The sequence below is a fragment of the Rutilus rutilus genome, assembly GCF_951802725.1.
Source record: "Rutilus rutilus genome assembly, chromosome: 20".
In the NCBI taxonomy this organism is placed as follows: domain Eukaryota; kingdom Metazoa; phylum Chordata; class Actinopteri; order Cypriniformes; family Leuciscidae; genus Rutilus; species Rutilus rutilus.
Genome location: NC_140225.1, coordinates 18883101 through 18901559, shown reverse-complemented (window position 1 = coordinate 18901559; position 18459 = coordinate 18883101). Strand labels below are relative to the sequence as shown.

The 18459-nt window shown below is 36.1% G+C and overlaps 3 protein-coding genes across 3 annotated transcripts; 2 read left to right on the top strand and 1 right to left on the bottom strand.

Moving 5' to 3' along the window:
- The first annotated feature begins 998 nt into the window (after positions 1-998).
- LOC311279623 (glycine N-acyltransferase-like) lies at positions 999-4360 on the top strand. The gene is made up of 5 exons (XM_084391249.1): positions 999-1133; positions 1585-1701; positions 1793-1901; positions 1995-2121; positions 3773-4360. Exons 1-5 carry the CDS (start codon positions 1059-1061, stop codon positions 4167-4169), a joined length of 825 nt encoding a protein of 274 aa, XP_084247375.1. The 5' UTR covers positions 999-1058; the 3' UTR covers positions 4170-4360.
- mgme1 (mitochondrial genome maintenance exonuclease 1) lies at positions 4349-7208 on the bottom strand. Its single transcript, XM_084391248.1, has 4 exons — positions 6471-7208; positions 6169-6391; positions 5812-5944; positions 4349-4579 (listed from the first exon to the last, which is right to left on the bottom strand). The coding sequence occupies exons 1-4, from the start codon at positions 6991-6993 to the stop codon at positions 4448-4450; spliced, it is 1011 nt and encodes a 336-aa protein (XP_084247374.1). The 5' UTR covers positions 6994-7208; the 3' UTR covers positions 4349-4447.
- A 53-nt stretch (positions 7209-7261) lies between these two features.
- snx5 (sorting nexin 5) lies at positions 7262-14180 on the top strand. Its single transcript, XM_084391247.1, has 13 exons — positions 7262-7818; positions 8577-8681; positions 8894-9004; positions 9211-9332; positions 9425-9548; positions 10036-10131; positions 10214-10319; positions 10427-10502; positions 10786-10825; positions 10927-11013; positions 11396-11555; positions 12038-12123; positions 12858-14180. Exons 1-13 carry the CDS (start codon positions 7783-7785, stop codon positions 12906-12908), a joined length of 1200 nt encoding a protein of 399 aa, XP_084247373.1. The 5' UTR covers positions 7262-7782; the 3' UTR covers positions 12909-14180.
- The last annotated feature ends 4279 nt before the right edge of the window (positions 14181-18459 follow it).

Here is an 18459-nt window from a genome sequence, read left to right as displayed (position 1 = left end):
AACTGACATTTAACAAAAAAGGTTATGTCATTGTATTATATATATATATAGGGCCTATAAAACATATAAAATATTTTATTATACATGTTGCCTATTCTCTTCACTGTATGTATATATAATAAAATAAAATGACACAACCCTGTCTCTTTTTGCTAAATGTCAGTTTTAATGATCAATATTAGGCTACAATGTTTTTTATGTATCATATTTTTAAAATGAAAACAAAAAGAGTCAGGGTTGTGTTTTATATTTCGTGTTGTTATACATAGGCTATAGTATGAAGATAATCAATTGCGTTGCGTTGCCTGAACCACATTTGTGTGGCCATTAATATGTTTAAGATTTTTTTAAATGAAAATGAAAAGAGGCAGAGTGGTGGATTATAACATATTTTGTTTTATTGTAGCCTAAATATAAAGAGATAACCGGAGTAGCCAGAGCGTGCTGAGTGACGCAATCAAGTACGCCGCTGTTCCATTTGCAGAATTATTGGACTTTCGTCCTCCCGTCCTCGGGAGTTCGTTCTCCTGAGTCGAACTTGGCAAGTCCGAACTACCAAGGACGCAAGTCCGAAGTTTGCGTACTTGGTATTGAGAAACGGCCTCTCAACTTTAACTTTTACAAACCCATAAAAAGCAACCCCTTCCTGGTCTACCTAATAGGCTACGTACTGGGCAGGGTTGCCAGCTCTGCGTTAAAATGAACACGTACCAAAAATTTAAAAAGGCCTGTCTGTGCCATTCATTCACATACCTAAAATACACATTTTATCATCAGTGGTAGGCCTATATAAAAACTTAACAGTTTTTACAATGGTGGAATATAAAAATATTTCAATACAAGCATTTCAGTCAAACACACAATTTATGCAATATGTCAAAACTTTAATCCGCGACGAAGAAAACACAACCCACGGCAACAGTTCAGAAGTAGCCTAGCCCATTTCCGCGGGAAAACAGCGGACTTGGCAACCCTGGAACCTGGGCTTTTCTATGGTTCGGAGGCTATGCACTGCGAGCAATACAGTAGACACGCTGACGCCGAAAGAAGAGTTCACAATGCTTCAGCTGACTACAGAGGATCTGAAGATCCTGGAAGTAGACCTTAAAAACTACTTTCCTCAGTCGCTGCAGGTTTGAAAGTATTTATTGAGCTAATAAAGTAGCTCACCTTCAAATTATCATGTCATCAGCATAAGTTTGCTTACCAAACTTAATACAAAAAATTCATAGATTGCGTTACTTTAGGTATACATGCAACTCAACTGTCAGCGTTAGTAAACTTTGTATATATAATATATATATGAAGAGTTAAGATGCAAAAGCCTCTTAAGTGCCATCTGAAATTAAACATTTTTATCAAGCTTGTATATTTAAGTTCAGTAATTTCACTTAAATGGCAATGAAAATGACCTATTAATTGTAATTTAAGTGAAATTACTGAACGATCTTGAGAAAAATGATCATTCTAGAAGAAAATTTAAGATGCATCTGAACTCTTCATATATGTGTGTATATATATATATATATATATATATATATATATATAATTATATATATAAATTTTTTTGTCCTGGATACATAGGTATATGGATGTATTGTTCAACTCAACAGAACTGGACAGAGAGCTGATCCTGTTAGTGTGTTTGTTGACCTGTGGCCAGACTTCAGAGTTGTACTCATTAAACCAGAAATTCGTGAGGTATAAGGAATATTGCAAAATTTAAGTGATTGGTTGGATATTTCACAATGCTTAGGAAAAGTTTAACAACCCGTTTCCTTTTTTACTACAGACAGGAGACCTTTTCAAAAACTTGACTATCTTTTCAAAAAATGATGTCTACCTCAGAGACCTGCTGGCACAGACAGATGTCATTGACTGGAAAATGTATATTTGCTTAGGTACTTGTATTTCTTTTTGCATGTCTTTTTTTCATTAGTATAAATCACGGAAATGGTCTCAAACTCTTTTTCCATTGAAATCTTTGTCTCAAGCCGCTGAGCTTCATCATGAAAAGATGCTGGAATTTGTGACTACAAACAGAGGTGTACCCATGAAGAAAGAACTAGTCTGCCTCAAGTTGGTTCTTCGAGAGCCATCAAAATGTTCACAAATTGATAGGTGAAGTATATCCGCTGTAATCATTAACGCCACACTGCAGACACAATTTTATGGCAGTTCATAGTTCAAACTATGTTGCAGTAATTTGTCACTGAGTACAAGCACTGTAAGTGAAACATGTAACCTTTTAATGGCTCTTCGGTTGTTGTCATCATCATTGTATCTCACTCTTAACCCTCTGTTGGTATTAAGTAATTTTAGAATGAAAAGTTTATGTTTTGAATTTTAATTTTCTTTTACTTCATTGAAATGGTACGAAACTTTTGCCACTTGCTATATGAACACAAAAAAATTGTAGACATGATTAGAAAAGGCTAAATGGTCTTAAAAAATTGTCAGACATATGATCTTAATAATGCCATTGGATATGAATGGGAAATTTGAAAATACAAAGCAATTTTTGAGTACAGTCAACAGATAAGCCACAATGAAGAAGTCTTCTTTGATAATGTCTAAAATGTATATCCAATGCAAAACCTAATAAAAGTAAGGGATAATGCCTGAAAACAACATTATTATAAGTAACTATAAGGCTATATTGGCATCTAGTGCACAATGGTATTGCATGTGATTTTCTTTACGTCTCCCACTAGATGACACCAACCTGCCTTCCATGCATTGGATTTATAAAAACCTTTTTAACAAACTAAAACTACTTAAAACTTAAAGCTTTTTAAACAACTACAAACTTTCTGGATGGCCAACATAAAGTTTGTCTCAAACATTTTAATCTAGTTTTTCTCATATTTGTATTATTTTTAGTGTATAATTTAGAGGTTATGTTGTTTAGTACCAATAAATCTCCTCAAAATGCAACATATTAAACAAAATATACTGCAATCATTTATTAAAAACAAATGTTACCCTTATTTTCTTTGGTCTGTATTCACACTGCAAGACTTTTGGCTGGATTTTGCTGTCGCAGACAGATTTCCAAGCTCTGTGGAAAAACCCCTGGATCGCCGCCAAATCGGTGCTCGTTGCTGTCGCTGAAGCTCGTCAAATATGAGCATGTCAGCGACCTGATCTGAGTCTGTCTCCAGCAGTCACACTCGTTGCGAAATTTTCAAATCTTTTTGATATTATCGCCAAGTGATCTTGTAGTGCGACTGATGAAAAAACTTGGTTAACTGCTCTAATGATATCATGCACCTAAACGTAGGCCTACATGAATACAAGGTGACAATTTGATCATAATTGATCAAAAAATATATAAAAAAATGTAAATAAGTGTTTTTTGCTCTATACTTAACATTATGATATATTTTATTTACCATCAGATTTTGCTGAATAGACATGGACCTCCAACCTGTGTGTATTTTCTTTTTTTGTATGATCATTTTTTTCTGTACATATGTCTTGGGCAGCGAGCATGAGTGGCTCTCTAATGTCTCGCATGTATTCATGTGAGAAAAAGATTTTTCGTTGTTGGTCGGGGTTGCCGCTTGGCCAAAGATCTTGTAGTTTGTGCACCAGATTTAGCCGTCGTGTTGTTTCGCATGAGCGCTGCTAAGACAAGAAGACGACAAGATACATTGTGGTGTAGTGTGAGCACTGTGGCAATTCACGTAGCCCCATAGTTCTGTAGTGTGAGCCTGCCTTTAGTGACGAATATCAGGTTGAACTAAAATTAGTTTTCTTTTTCTTGCAGTTTATCGCTGAAGCTGTCTTCTCTCAACGAGTCTCATCTTGCACTAGTCAACAGTACCTGGAAGTTTGGCTGTGAAGACAGCAAAGTAATGATTAAGAACATGATTTTGAACTTTCCCTCTTGTTGTGTCCTGGACGAGGATGATCGACCAGTAGCATGGATATTAACTTATCCCTCCTGTGCTCTGGGAATGTTGTACACGGTTCCAGAACACAGAGGAAAAGGCTATGCAAAAGCACTGGTCACCATTATGTCAAAGAGACTCCACTCTCAAGGCTATCCAGTGTACTGTTTTATAGAGGAGGAGAACCAGTTATCCTACAGGCTCTTTACAAGCCTGGGTTTCACAGAGGAACCGGATTACAAGGCAGCCTGGTTTGTATTTAATGATTTTTAATTGGGCCATATCAGAACAACCAATCAGAATTGTTTAGCTTCTGTCTGCAATGCTATGTATTATGTAAAAGCTGTTTTCTGATATAATGTAGTACAACTTTAAAAATCAACAACCAAAATAAAAATAAAAAAACAAAACAATTGATTTATTTAAATAAGGAATCCATTCCGTCAATAAAATGTGTACAACACAACTATTTATTCTTTATATCACATGTAAAACAAACATTTACAGTTAAACTACACATTGTGTAGCATCAGCTTGATTTGTAAGCCGTTTTATTTTTCTGCATACTCTTCTAGTCGAAGCAGCCATTTCTCCCAGAATGGCTTAATCTGCTGTGAGTTCAAGAAGTGAGCGTGTGCGGGTGATCCATCTTTGTAGGCCACCACAATTAAACCGTTTTGTACCTATGTGTAAACAACAGAACATGATGGAAGACTCCAATGGAAAACTTCAACAAGCCATTTAAAGAGAGTAAATGCCTTTAGGCCCTGTGTATACCTGGCAATAAGATGTTCATTAGTGGTCAGACAAGAGTGTTTACACAGGGTATTAACATGTGACCACTTTCAAATGGAGGGGAGCGATTTTATGACTACATAGTAGTATACATGGTACATACACTACTGTTAAGGTTTAGTGTAGGTAAGATTTTTTTAAATGCTTCAGGAAGTCTCTTATGCTCATCAAAGCAGTATTTATTTGATCAAAAATAAAGTTACATTTTGTGAAATAACTACAATTCAAAATAACTGTTTTCTACTTTAGTGACTTTTAGACCCCTTTACCTTTTTTTAATGAATAGCGACAAATCTAGTGACTTTTTGGACTGCTGGTTAACATGTAGTCAGTCACTATATCATACTCTTTTCATATTTTGACAGAAAATATGTAAATGAGAACAGTTTTTTTTATATATATATATATATATCCGACTATGTATTGTATTCAAATACAGTATGTAAGCACGGATTAGGAAAAAAAAAAACCATGTAAAGTGCGACAGTTGGCGCATTATGTCATCTGTTTAGCATTTTGCTTCTTTCTGAGCAGGCTTTTTTTTTCAGTCCTAGCACAAAATTGATAGTTCAAGCTGAATTCTCAGTCAAGTACCTGCATTAATTCATCTGTGTTACTGCATGTTGACATCAGGCAAAATGTAGTTCTGTGATGTTTTGTGCATATAATAATAATTTGTTACATTTATATAGCGCTTTTCTTTGCACTCAAATCGCTTTACATATGGAAGGAAGGAATCTCCTCAACCACCACCAATGTGAAGTGGCAGCCATACTGTGCCAGAACACCCACCAGCTTATTGGTGGAGAGGAGCTAGGGTGATGAAGCTAATCAGTATTTATATGGGGATGATTAGGATGCCATGATGGACAGAGGCCAAAAAATTTGGCCAGGGTTAAACCCCTACTCTTTTCCGAAGGACATCCTGGGATTTTTTATGACCACAGAGAGTCAGGACCTCGGTTTAACGTCTCATCCGAAGGACGGTGCTTTTTTTTTTTGTGACAGTATAGTGTCTGCATCATTATACTGGGGCGTTAGGACCCCCTGCTGGCCTAACTAACATATATTTGTTTCAGATCTCAATACCAGGTGTAAATGGGGTCATAGTAATGTTTACCTGGTAGCTGTAGTTGTTGTCACTGTTCAAGGCTCCAATGTATGCAGCTACTTGTAATGGATTGTCATAAGTATGGCGAAGTAAGGGCTTAGGCTTTTCAGAGGTCTTCCAGTCAATGACACACAATGAACCTCTGTGTGAAAGCAGATGAACTTTAGTTTTAAGGGACAATTCAACATGACCAACATATAAAAAAGGAATAAATAACAATGTCAATATGTGCAATAAAAAGCATCAAGAATAGGCCTACATGATTCTATTAAAAAAAAATCCAGGATTCAAATACATTAAAAGGTGTATGAGCAATCTGATTATGAATTCTTAAATGACTTTTTGATTCAAAGGAATTCATCTCACCTGTACTGGGCAATACAATCTACAATCCCCACGTACTGTAAAGTAGAATGATGCACAGCACTCTCAATAGCTCTCACTCCTGTTATATCATTCAGCACATGAGACGCACTCTCTACAAATCCGGACACCTCCAATGGGCGCTCAGGGTCCTCTTTAGGAGGGGTTTCCTGGGTGAAATGGTCCTCAATGGCAGAATGGAACAGCTTTCCTTGTCTGAAAATGTCTAAAACACAACACATATTAATTAGGAGGAGTAACGTTAGTTATTTTAATATTCAATTAAAGAAAAAAAATATTCTTACTCAAGCTGTATTCTTTAAATCCTTCCTCTCCGAGTTCAGCAATCATCCTTCTCTTCCACCTCTCCAGGTAAAAGGCTTGGTCAGGTGGCATGGTCTTCTGTAGGATTCGGGTCACACTAGGTGATGTCGTATTAGAGTCCCTCTGTAATGTTATACGAGCCAAAGGTCCCGGCACATATTCCGACTGACCTTTGGCCTCATTTAACAGTGGATGCAGGTTTTTAGGTACTTTGGGCTGTTGTGAAGGCGGTCTGGACCTTATTACAGGTCCGTACAGCTGACAGTCCTCATCCTCGATGCTCGCAGGAGTCTGGGAGCTGGTTTTTGAGGACAACACCGCGCGCACCAGAGACGAGTAGCGTTCTGTGTCCACTGTGCTGTATTGACTGACCTTTTTGCGTGCTCGCCATTGACAGCTGGTTGAAAAGTTGTCCACACGCGAGAACTGACCAGAGGGGAAGCCCATTGATCTCGCACACTTGCATTGTATCAATAGCTTCGATACTTGCATTGTTATCGCCATACGTAACGTTAATGTTCTTATCCGGTTTCTATGGGGATGTTTACATCTGCTTTCCCATGCTTTTGAAAATTGATAGATTGATTAAAATAAATAAACAAAAACAAAAAAGTTAGCGATCACGCTGTTAACATTTCAGATTCAAATGGAGCGCAGTTTGAACTGGATCTGCTGGGGAATTATGGTAGTTGTATGGTAATTGTAGTTTGAACTTCATCGAACGTACGTTGAACACGTTCCCATAAAACAGCATTTCCCACAATGCAACTTTTGGGACTAGGATTCGAAAGTAGTTTTTGTATTTAATTGACAGCAAACGCATAAGTTCTATGTATACAGGCTCAACGTTCTGAAGTAGAAATTAAATAAACAATTGTATTGAAATTACTCGAAGCTTTTTAACACGTTACTACGGTTACTACACGTCCACTTTACATCTTCTACAGCAGCTTCTCACAAGTCACATCACATGTTGTTAATGAAGTTATGAAAATTATTGTTCTATAAACTGGATATGTAATATGTTTTTTTTCTCTCTCTTTTCACGACGATATGTGACTTGTGAGAAGCAGTTGTAGAAACACAATTTCTTTCAAACAAGTGTCAACATAGACAACAGAAAGTTTTAAAGACTTTTATTTTGACGTGTTGCCAGAAAAAATTCGAGCCGGATGTCCACAGTGACAGCAGGCGAGAGTGGAAAGTGAGGAGCACGAGCAGCAGTTGGAAAGTTAAAAGTACAGTTTAATGTACAACCCTGAGACGATAAAATAAGTGAAATATCTTCTGAACATGACTTCTATATCAGAGGACAGTGATAAGGAGAAGGTAAGTGTTGCCATATCTCTCTATTATAGAGTGAAGACTCTTTTAAGCACTCGTCTTGCTCGGTTGCTTAATAACCGCCCAGCTCTGTTTTGTACTTTATAGTGAGTAATCGCACGTTTGTCTCTCACTGATAGCTTTGACTCTTAGCTAAAAACTAGCTGTGTTCCCCAATAACAACGGCAACACCGGTTTAAAACCGTCTTCGTGTCATAGTCTATCTAACGTTATCTATCTATCTAACTTATCTATCGTCCGTCCGTCCGTCTGTCTGTTTGTTTGTTAATAATGATAATATATTTAGCTGTTAGTGTAATTATATTGTTGTGATATTGGCCAATGCGTCATTAGTTGTGTTTGTTTTGTCAATAGGTAAAAACGAATCGTCGAATGATGTATATTATTATTCTACAGTCTCTTTTCTGTAGAAATTATTTGAGGAAGTCTCTCTAACTGCTTTTTCCAAACTCTATGACCGTTCACTACACTGCTTATGTAGTAAATAACAGTATGTTTTTTGAATAGGTGACTGAATAACATTTTTTCTTTACCAACATGGTTTCACAAGCATATATATATATATATATATATATATATATATATATATATGTGTATATATTACAATCTATGCCATAGACCGAGGAGTAAAAGATACCCCCATCCATTCAGGAGACAAGACATAACTACAGTTCTCAGTCTTTATTTAAAGCGCTCTTCTTGATTTGTCAGATTTAGTTTTTAACAAATCTTGTTTTTTATAGGTGCGTTCTGTATCAGTCGACTTGAACCACGATGCATCTCTCCTCATCGATATTCCTGATGCCCTCTGTGAGCGTGACAAAGTCAAATTTACCGTCCACACCAAGGTGAGCCAACAGATCAAATTTGCAGCCATTCAGATAAGTCAGTGCTTGAGTAGCTTGCATGCATTGTGTATTATTGAGTTTAATTTACCATGATCTATAGTAGTTTGACTGTCTGTCAGTGATTGTTTTGTCAAATACTATTGATGTAGTTTCTGCAGTTGTAGGTCAACTCATTAACTCATACTGTCAATTTGCTCTTCACTTCCTCTCAGACCACACTTAGTTCCTTTCAGAAGCCAGAATTTTCTGTGCCACGACAGCACGAAGATTTCATCTGGCTCCATGACACAATTGTGGAGACTGAGGATTATGCTGGCCTCATTGTAAGTTTAAAACCCATATCGTCTAGATTTATGAATGCTCATCACCAGCAACAGAAGGCAACTGTTGGCCAACATGCAAACCAAGAGTTTCTATTTTGACCATCTGTTTGCATTGTACATGGTTGGAATAGCCAAGTAGCCTCATATTGAATTGGCTTGCTTTTACAGTGTACTTTCTTCCTTCCTCCCTTGTCGATATTCCTTAGATTCCTCCCGCCCCACCAAAACCTGACTTTGAGGGTCCCCGGGAGAAGATGCATAAATTGGGAGAGGGGGAATCAAGCATGACAAAGGAAGAATATGCCAAAATGAAGCAGGAACTTGAGGCGTGAGTCAAATTCTACATTATAAATTTATATATTTGTTTGCACATAGGTTGTGGCATTACTGACATTTGAATGTGTATAATTATCGTTTCAGAGAATATCTCGCTGTTTTTAAGAAGACCGTGCAGGTTCATGAAGTTTTTCTTCAGCGACTCTCCTCCCACCCCGTCTTCAGCAAGGACAGAAACTTCCAGATATTCTTGGAATACGACCAGGATGTGAGTCTTCCGCTTTGTCTAAGCCAGTCCTGTTCTTCCCAGACCAGGAAACAGAGAGACAGTGAGAGGGACTGCTGGCATTGTTAATTTCCTGAAAAGTTGCAATGCTGGCAATTTACACAGACATGGAGAGAGGTTGGAGTATGAGTGCAGAAGATAAAGTGGGAGGGGAGGAGGGCCACTTCCTGCTTAGTTTAGCACAAAAACTGTCTCTGACTGGACAGCTGTTTTTTGCTGATTCATATATATATATAATAGAGAGAGTGTGTGAGAAAGAGAGAGAGAGAGAGAGAGAGAGAGTAAGTCTCCTTAAACTCTGTAAGTCTTGTATTGCACTGATAAGTGTCAGTTATGATAACAAAGACACGGATGACCTTCTTGGATCTCAGCCAGTCAGCCAGTGGCGATAAAGAGTGCACACTATGGTTCTGCCTTCTGATTGGTTCATATTGTGCTTGACTTTGGAATTCTCTTTTCATTTGTTTAGCTCACCGTAAGGAGGAAAAATGCCAAGGAAATGTTTGGTGGGTTCTTTAAGAACATGGTAAAGACCGCTGATGAGGTCCTCATCTCAGGGGTCAAGGTCAGTGTGTCAATCACAACAGGCAGCAGTGTTCTGTCTCATGTCATGATAGGCCAATTTTTTTATTCTTTTCTTTTTGCAGGAGGTTGATGAGTTTTTTGAACAGGAGAAGACTTTTCTGTTGGATTATTCCGTTAAGATCAAAGATTCCGCTGCTAAGGCTGAGAAAATGACCCGTTCACACAAAAGTGAGACCATTTCATCCAAACAAATCATCTGGCTGCAAACGTTTTGGCTATTTGTTTATGCTAAGAGATATTCATATTTACAAAAAGATTGTCTTTCTTTTTATTAGATGTTGCTGATGATTATAACCACATTTCTGGGGCTCTAAACAGCACTGCTGCAGACAACAACCCTGCCTTTAAAAAGTGAGAAGTGTATTTCATCTTGCTTGCCATAAAAACAGCATTATCAAAGAACAGCAACAAATGTTTCCTACATTAAGCAGCATAGCATAATTAATTGATATGCAAGTGAAACTAGTAAAGTTAGTAGTTGCATTTATTAGAGTTTTTTTTTTTCCTCACTTACCCTGGCAAAAACATTTAAAGCAGCAGAATTTACAACAACAAATACATTCCACAAAAACAAGTGTTGAATCTTGATGATGTAAGATTTTTCATTTTTACTTCATCTTTGTTCTCCTTCCAGGCACTTAGAAAAATGTGCTGACGTGTTTGAAAAGCTTCGAGTGAGTATCTCTGTATGATTTATCTTACCAGCTTACAAACCGACTGTTGCCATGTTCGGAAGATCACAAGTAACATGCTATGTCATGTATGTGTTTTGAAGAAAGTGGAGGACAGGGTGGCATCAGATCAAGAGCTCAAGCTGACAGAATTGTTAAGATACTACACAAGGGACATCCAGGCTGCTAAGGTGAAACTTTCCCTCAGTTGTATATTTTATGGATTGTATAATTCAACCAAGTATATTAGATTGTATTTTTTTATAGTTATTTTCAGAATGTGTTCATTGTAGGGTGGAAACTAATTTTTGCCCACCAGACCTGCCTTGGTTTTTTTGCCAGTCTGTCAGACATGCACATTGTTGTGTTCCTCAAGTGCACATCATTGGTTCTAACAGCAACAGAATTTCTTTTTAATCTGATAAATCTAATACTGTAGCTCGCCTGGCTGCCACTGTGTAAAGAGAACCCACACTTGGCTGACCACCCTGGGTCATTGTTCACTAACACTCAAATAAGTTGATTTATCCGAATTATAAGTTTATCAATAATGTATGCCATTGCTTCCTTAAGGACCTTTTGTATAGACGTGCACGGGCACTTGCCGATTACGAGAATTCCAATAAAGCTCTTGACAAGGCTCGTCTGAAGGGTAAGGACATCGCGCAGGCTGAGGAGAACCAGAAGCAGTGCCTGCAAAAGTTTGACAAGCTCTCCGAGTCTGGCAGGAAAGGTGTGTTTTACAATCAAAACCTCTTTTTATTTATTACTCTTATTACTCTGATGGTCTGAGTTTGAGAGTTAATATGGTGTTTATAGATCCAGGCAGGTAGCCAATTGAATGTAGGTTTGAATTCTGCAAGGATTGATCTCTATGAACTATTGTAATTACAATACAATACAATACAATACAATGTTTATTTATAAAGCACAATTTAAAAACAACCGAGGTTGACCAAAGTGCTGTACACACAAAAAAATTTAAATAAAAATAGCAATAGTAAAAAATTGTAATGGTAATAATCTAAGAATAAAACACAATTCAGGCAAAAGGCAAAAATTGTGCCTTTATGCTGGTTTATTGCATAGAAAGTTGGAAGAATATTGTTGAGAAACTAGAAAGTATCTAAAAAGTTATCATACAAGAGGTCCTGTTTTAGGTGAAGTTCAGTAAAGTGAATAATTACCTACTATATTGATTTTATGTGTTTGTAGAGCTCACCAGCTTCAAGGCAAGGCGTGTTATAGCCTTTCGTAAGAACTTGATCGAGATGACTGAGCTGGAAATAAAACATGCCAAGGTGAGGATGATGAAGTGTCATGTGTCCAGTTGGCACAAATGTTCCTACAGTCATGGAACACCTGGTAAATCAGAGAATTTTAAAGTTGTAATTATACACTACCGTTTAAAAGAAAGAAATACTTTTATTCAGCAAGGAATATTCTTACTGCCCCAAACATTTGAACAGTACTCTATTAAACGAAAGTTTTATATTTCAAATAAATGCTATTCTTTTGAACTTTCTTTTCATCAAAGAGTACTGATAAAAAAGGATTACAGTTTCCTAAAAAAAAAAAAATTAAGCAGCACAGCTGTTTTCAACAATAATTAATATTATTAAAAATAAGACATCTTCATGTGACACTGAAGATGATGATGACGATGCTGCAAAATTCAGCTTTGCCAACACAGTAAAAAATTACATTTTAAAATATATTAATATAGAAAACCGTTATTTTATTTTTTTACTGTAAACCTTTGAATTGTAGTGTACATCTTTCTAGATATATTCAGCTATAACATATGAATGAATGTTTCTCATAATTTTTTTATATATATATATATATATAGAGAGTAAGGTGTATAGTAAATATAGTAATATGATCGACTAGGAAACTCATGAGGATCTGTTAATCAGTAGGTGTGAGAACCTTGATTTTTAATATGCTTTGGCCCAACATGTTGACTTTCTTCCATCTGTTCTCTCTCCCTCTTTTACTCTGTCATGTTCTCTGTTCTCTACACGCACTACAGAACAGTGTGTCCCTTCTGCAAGGCAGCATTGAGATGCTCAAAGGCAACTGACCCACACGAGGAGGTCACTGGACCATCTTGAGCTCCTAGAATTGTTACCAACCCAATAGAGGGGAACCTGGATGCACCTACTTCAAATGTCCTTAATGTGGTTCAATAATCACTCTAAAACGTAAAAAAGAGCCACCACCAGCAATGTCTCCTCCATGTTTACACTATATCTATTTGTTTTTCTCATGCCCGTTTTTTACTGCCTGAATCTTGCCACCAAACTGAGGGCAGTGAACATGACATCACCAACATGACAAGCATTAGCTGAGATGTTTTAGCTCAGATTATGCAGAAGAAACAAAAGCACACAACGTGATTTTCTTTTGTTTTTGACTGCAATTTTGTACCTTTAAATGGGATTAATCTGGTTTTTGCTGTCACACTGGAAAGCTGATGCATACTAATCAAAAACTACTACTTAAAACTTGCAATGTGATGACAGCAGTATAAATCTCAGAAGTGTGGATATCTTCATAACATTTTTCTCTTCAATTGAGACTCATTTAAAGACACGACCCAATTTGTCATAGATTACTAGACAAAAATATAAGCGCCATGGGAATGTTGACATTAATTTACATTCAAATTCTGTCAAATTACACTCTTGTCAGGGTCAAAAACAGCACTTTTTGTATTGCATTTGGTTATTTTTATGTTAAACGTAAAGGACGGACTGTGAAATTGCAGACTGACTCTGAGGTCCTCTTGGTTTGTGTGGGTGAATCTCACAACTTTCTTTGTTTTGTTACTATTAGTAGATTTTTATGGTAAAGGTTATGCAGCCATGAATAAGATGGTGCTTCCATATATGTTTTCCTCAAGCTGCATGTGTTTCCCGAACTCATCCTTTTTTGATGACTGAAGTCAGATCCTAATGAGTCATGTGAAAAATGCTTCTGATTTAAGTTTAAATTAGTTCATTTAGTTTAATAGTTTGCATCCACACCCTTTCTCTATCAAATATAAATCAGCATTCTTTATTCAAATGTATTTTTTTACTTGACTAAATGTTTTCTCTTGATGTTGTTACTAACAGTTTAAGACTTGCTACATTTAAATTCAGTGGACCAATATATGTGTAAAGTTGTCAAAAATATGTAACTGTGCTGTTCTTATTATGGAGATTTTGTAAAAGCACTATTATAATGATGTGCAAACTCAGATGACAAATTTTATAAATGATTGTATCGATGAAAAAAGTGTTTTCATATGGAGTATCATCATTTTTATGAAAACTTGCAATAATGAAAATGAATATGCCCTGCTTTCCCATTTTGTGTCTTTATGTCTTTTCATTCCTCCTTTTTTATGAAGATGTAAATGTGAGTTTTTATATATGAGATGTTGATGTTGAGTGGTCTAAATTTCAACGTGAAGATCTACCTTAATGTTATATGATTACAAACCTACATATTCTCACATTTAGTCTCATTGTTCATTGAATGACATTTGGTATTTTAAACATCAGTTATTAATGTTTTAATTTAGCCTTTTTTTCCACCAGAGGGTGTCAGTGCTTATGTATTTCAATGACGTGTCACTTTACTGTTGCTTCCTGTGAGAAATGCTAAATATAAGACATCAGAGCAGAGATTAAAAAAAAAAGTTAGGACACACTCTAGCAGCTAAAAAAACAAAAGCTCCTTACCAATGGCTTTGGAGGAGGCTTTATTATATTTTATAGATACCACCACAGCTGGAGATCAATTAATGGTATTACCAGACACAATTACTGCATTGTCTTCCTCATTCCCTTTTGCCAAAAGCACATTGACTGACAGTAAAGTTTTTTGTTCCTTGCATTTAGATCTGGAGTTGCTGTCCACTTTTGGGCTGTAGGGCTCATTACATTATCCATTGATTCATATTTTTCTGTCGATGAGAAGAGGAACTGGTTACTTCTCCATTATGGGATTGTTTCCCTGTCATTGGCCTCTGAACTGTAGGTCTTCATGCCTTAATTTAGACTTCATGGCTCACTATTTTTGGATGTTGTTCAGCTAATGTTCCCAGAGACACAATGACTTAAATATTTGTAAAAAAAAAAAAAAGAGTAGTTGTCTCATGATGAAAGTATTTAGCTCATTAATACCACTGTGCCATGCTCTGCCAAAAAAACAAAAAGCTTAATTTGTTAAATCAACGAAAAGGGAAGCTGGACTTTCAAACAAGTGGGAAAATGTTTTCATTTCAGTCAGGATGTGGGTCAGCTCTTCCAAAACACACAATAGATATGGTTGATGTCAGCAGTTGAGGTGGAAATTTTGTGGTTTTGCATTTGAACTGTTGTACATAAGTGTAGAGTTCCTCATCATTTGTGTATCTGGAAGCTAAGTGACTATTAGATCAGATGTGAAATTCAATGTTAAAAAACCTAGTAGCACTAGCAGTTTTTATGATCTTTTTTTAGCTCTCCACTATGTTGTGCTTCTTTGACCCTTGAAACTTTAAACACCAAATAAATGAAAGACCAACCCTTTGCTTTTCCCCCCAGACCACATCTACTCCTATAATTAAATCTTACATTTTATATATATTAAGTTTGGATCTTAAATAATATGCATAGTTAAAAGTCTGGAGTACAGAATCTTGATTCTGATAAAAAGATGTTCGGTGCTCAAATCATTTTGTATCATGTCCCTAAACTAACTTATATGGTAGTTTAATGTATTTCATGTCATTTAGCAGTCAACACATAATAAAGTAATTTCAGAAATAAAATAACAGAAATTGAATATCCATTTATTTGTTTATTTGATAGCCTATATAAAAAATGAAATAATGTCAGTCAGTTGATCATAATAACAAAGCAATCACAAACAGGGAGTTCGGGACCCTGAAAGGAAGTGCACAGACTGAGTGTACATTCTTCCTTACATATACAATACAGCTGAAAGAAATATAAGATGTTAATTGGGTCATCCAATACAATTCCACCCACTTTCCAGTCATACTAGACTTTCATTGTGCACTTACGATGCCATTAAATCTTTATATAGGCTACTTGTCCCAGTTTCCTTTTAACCACAATCTAAAAATCATTTTAAGGACCTACTTTTCTACAGAATTTCAATATTGTCCTTATTACCCAATCACGTCAGAATTCTGGGTCAGAGTGTCTTGTCCCGTGTCAAAATTACGGCACCTGCACAAAATAGGAGACAGCAAGGGCCAAAATGGGTTCCCCGGCCCTACCTCAATGATGTTTGATAGTGCGAGAGAGAGAGAGAGAGATATGGGGGGTGAAAAACAACTGTCGAGTGAAAAAGTGCAATGAATCACTTAAAAATAGCCTCAGGTAAAGTTGATGTTATAGGCTATGGCACTTCTTGGTATTTGCAAAGTGTGGTTGATTGCAGTTTAATATTTTACTTTTTTAAGTGGACCGAAATTAGATCTTGAAATGAACAAAAGAAACAACAGTGAAGTTGATAGTGACATAAATGCGAAACTGCTGCGTTTCACAATCACAGCGAAAAAATAAGATATTTAGATATTTTGGCTACATATTCCCTGAACAATAAGGAGTGTGTTTTTAGACCAATGGGATTTCATAATGTGCGGGGCCACCAGTGAGACACTACAAACCAACTGATAGACAAAATATGCTGTAAACCAGACAGCACGGATAGTTAGAAACTCAGTTGCTTAAAGTGCATTGAAGTATTCCATGATGTTCTCTAAAGTCAATGGAGGGAATCTGCTCTGGACTCTCAGTCCATTAAGACAGAAGTGGTGGTTAGGTACGACTCGAGTGCTCTCTTGGTAGAAGTTAGCATGCCTAAGGCACAGCAGCAAATAGGCCTATCTTCAATAAGCAGATCAGTTTGTCCACGCACTTCTCTTGATGAAGATATAGAGAGTTTTGTTTACTCTGGAACAGACATCAAACATACAGTAACAGCTGAACACTGCCATGCAGTCATTTATAATGTTCTGGGCTCCATCTGTGCTCTAGACTAGAGAAAAATGCACAAGACGTTTAAATTGCAGACTGTTTGTTTTGTTTAAATGCAAAAACGTCTTATTTTTTCCCTGAATATTCATTAGCCTATATTACAGTATGGCTTCCAACTTGATTTCTGAATTGAAAATATTTCTGTATATAAAATAATGGAAACATTTAATGTTAATATTCTTTCGTATTTATATGCATGCACCGTTAAGGTTAGGGTTAGGCATTATTAAACAAGCAATGAATAAAAATACTCCTATGACATACTTTTCTAGGCCATGTGCTGCTGCAGCTCTGACTCTCTCACTCACTAAGCAAACAGACCACGTTGACATGACCTCGAATGGCTGACCGATAAATCTGTGAGTCAATTAGTTCCGTGCCATATTTCTAACATTTACATGCATATGGGACCTGTTGTAAACCTCAAGATGATTATGAACCAATTATGAAGCATTTTGTGGGCACAGTTTTTTTTTAACTCAAGGGTGAATAAACATTTGGAAATATTAGGGTATTTACATTGATTTGATTTTTAAGGATAATGTATTTATCTTAGATCATGTGTGATCTGTAATAAATGTTGGGGCAACAGTCTCAGAGGATTATGTAACTATAAAGAAGGGTACCAAGTCTGAATAAGGCAGTGCATATTTTTGTCCCTATTGAGAATATGCTTATATATAGAGAAAAAAAGACATTTGATCTATGAAATAATTAAATAAAAAGCATGTTAGAAATGACTTGAGAGGTGTTTTTCAGGATAGGCATAAAAAGGTTTGGACTTACATTCAGGTAAATCTGCTGTACTCTATGTTTTGTTCTTTCAACGCCCTGTTGTTCAATTGAAATGAATGTGGAATGTGCATCCACTCCTTAAAATTCAGTTCAGTGCATATGAATCTGTCCTCATATTTTTTCCTGCTGTGAATTGTACAGAATTTCTTAATTATAATTAAATAATGTCGTGCTTATAATATAAAATAATATGTACAATTTGAATGGTTTTAAAACAGTTCTACTAATATGCCACATTCTTGCAGATGGAAACCACACCCGTTGCTAAACAAATGAACGAGATACACACACAACCACACCAAAGACTAACCTTTCAAAAGTATATTAAGATTTTTTTCTCCGTTCAGTAAACAGCTCCATAACTGAGTGTCTTGGTACAAGCTTAAGGCAAAGATAAATAAAGACTGATCCTGTATTGATCTGTAAGGACATTCACTTTCAGCAATAAATAATTCACACCTTGCTTTAAACATTCATTTTACAACAGTCTTTCTATATCTTAGTAGCCTACAGCCTACCTTTAACTTTAGGTCTTTTGACTACCTTTCCTTTAGGTCTCATAATAATGTTAAAAATGGTAGTTCATGAGTCTAACCAGTCCCCATGAAGCTGGATTTTTAATATTATATAAATATTCAGCAATGTATTATTTTATGTTTACTTTCAATCCTTTAAATGTTATTTTCACGGGAGATACAAATGGGGAAAAACAAAACTGTATTTGAAGAAAATTGAATTAATTAATATTCTATCTGAAAATAATAAATTAATGTAGGCCTATGTTTCTGAATAGACCTA